The sequence below is a fragment of the Hemibagrus wyckioides genome, linkage group LG26 (genome assembly GCF_019097595.1).
Source record: "Hemibagrus wyckioides isolate EC202008001 linkage group LG26, SWU_Hwy_1.0, whole genome shotgun sequence".
NCBI classification, from domain to species: Eukaryota; Metazoa; Chordata; class Actinopteri; order Siluriformes; family Bagridae; genus Hemibagrus; species Hemibagrus wyckioides.
The window spans coordinates 22,010,571-22,012,757 of NC_080735.1; the positions used below are offsets into that span (position 1 = coordinate 22,010,571).

The following is a 2,187-nucleotide window of genomic DNA, read 5'->3' on the forward strand; positions in this document are numbered from 1 at the left end:
CTAACTCTTTATAGACGCTCCCTTAGTGTAAGTGACACTAACTCTTTATAGACGCTCCCTTAGTGTAAGTGACACACTAACTCTTTATAGACGCTCCCTTAGTGTAAGTGACACACTAACTCTTTATAGACGCTCCCTTAGTGTAAGTGACACACTAACACTTTATAGACGCTCCCTTAGTGGAAGTGACACACTAACACTTTATAGACGCTCCCTTAGTGGAAGTGACACACTAACTCTTTATAGACGCTCCCTTAGTGGAAGTGACACACTAACTCTTTATAGACGCTCCCTTAATGGAAGTGACACACTAACACTTTATAGACGCTCCCTTAGTGTGAGTGACACTAACACTTTATAGACGCTCCCTTAGTGGAAGTGACACACTAACACTTTATAGACGCTCCCTTAGTGTAAGTGATACACTAACACTTTATAGACGCTCCCTTAGTGGAAGTGACACACTAACTCTTTATAGACGCTCCCTTAGTGTAAGTGACACACTAACTCTTTATAGACGCTCCCTTAGTGGAAGTGACACACTAACACTTTATAGACGCTCCCTTAGTGGAAGTGACACTAACACTTTATAGACGCTCCCTTAGTGGAAGTGACACACTAACACTTTATAGACGCTCCCTTAGTGGAAGTGATACACTAACACTTTATAGACGCTCCCTTAGTGTAAGTGACACACTCACTCTTTATAGACGCTCCCTTAGTGTAAGTGACACACTAACTCTTTATAGACGCTCCCTTAGTGTAAGTGACACACTAACTCTTTATAGACGCTCCCTTAGTGTAAGTGGCACACTAACTCTTTATAGACGCTCCCTTAGTGTAAGTGACACACTAACTCTTTATAGACGCTCCCTTAGTGGAAGTGACACTAACTCTTTATAGACGCTCCCTTAGTGGAAGTGACACACTAACTCTTTATAGACGCTCCCTTAGTGTAAGTGACACACTAACTCTTTATAGACGCTCCCTTAGTGTAAGTGACACACTAACACTTTATAGACGCTCCCTTAGTGGAAGTGACACACTAACACTTCATAGACGCTCCCTTAGTGGAAGTGACACACTAACACTTTATAGACGCTCCCTTAGTGGAAGTGATACACTCACTCTTTATAGACGCTCCCTTAGTGTAAGTGACACACTAACTCTTTATAGACGCTCCCTTAGTGTAAGTGACACACTAACTCTTTATAGACGCTCCCTTAGTGTAAGTGACACACTAACACTTTATAGACGCTCCCTTAGTGTAAGTGACACACTAACTCTTTATAGACGCTCCCTTAGTGTAAGTGACACACTAACTCTTTATAGACGCTCCCTTAGTGTAAGTGACACACTAACACTTTATAGACGCTCCCTTAGTGTAAGTGACACACTAACTCTTTATAGACGCTCCCTTAGTGTAAGTGACACACTAACACTTTATAGACGCTCCCTTAGTGTAAGTGACACTAACTCTTTATAGACGCTCCCTTAGTGGAAGTGACACTAACTCTTTATAGACGCTCCCTTAGTGTAAGTGACACACTAACTCTTTATAGACGCTCCCTTAGTGTAAGTGACACACTAACTCTTTATAGACGCTCCCTTAGTGTAAGTGACACACTAACACTTTATAGACGCTCCCTTAGTGTAAGTGACACTAACTCTTTATAGACGCTCCCTTAGTGGAAGTGACACACTAACTCTTTATAGACGCTCCCTTAGTGTAAGTTATACACTAACTCTTTATAGACGCTCCCTTAGTGGAAGTGACACACTAACTCTTTATAGACGCTCCCTTAGTGTAAGTGATACACTAACTCTTTATAGACGCTCCCTTAGTGTAAGTGATACACTAACTCTTTATAGATGCTCCCTTAGTGGAAGTGACACACTAACTCTTTATAGACGCTCCCTTAGTGTAAGTGACACACTAACTCTTTATAGACGCTCCCTTGGCTTGGTCCCGCCTCCTCCAGCCGTAACGCGGAAGTGTTAAGTCTACGTGGGGTAGTGAGGTTGGTCCGGAGTGAGTGTGTGTGAGAGAGAGGGAAAGTGTGTATTAGAGTGTATGTTTGTTTAGTGGGGTGTGTGTGTGTGTGTGAGAGATGTTATAAATGAAGGGAGCGGAGGTAGTGCGGGTGGTTCGGGAACAGATGGCGCGGAGACCCGGCATGCTGTGCG

General features: G+C 43.1%; 1 protein-coding gene across 2 annotated transcripts in view; it reads left to right on the top strand.

Moving 5' to 3' along the window:
- Nucleotides 1–1,975: 1,975 nt before the first annotated feature.
- The window catches only part of txndc11 (thioredoxin domain containing 11), a 32,345-nt gene continuing 32,133 nt past the window's right edge, over nt 1,976–2,187 (top strand). Inside the window, exon 1 of one of the 2 annotated variants that reach the window (XM_058380167.1) lies at nt 1,976–2,187. This exon is cut by the window's right edge and continues 52 nt beyond it. In XM_058380167.1, coding sequence (XP_058236150.1) covers nt 2,121–2,187 — 67 coding nt within the window. In that variant the 5' untranslated portion in view covers nt 1,976–2,120. The other variant, XM_058380166.1, reaches the window with a different exon arrangement.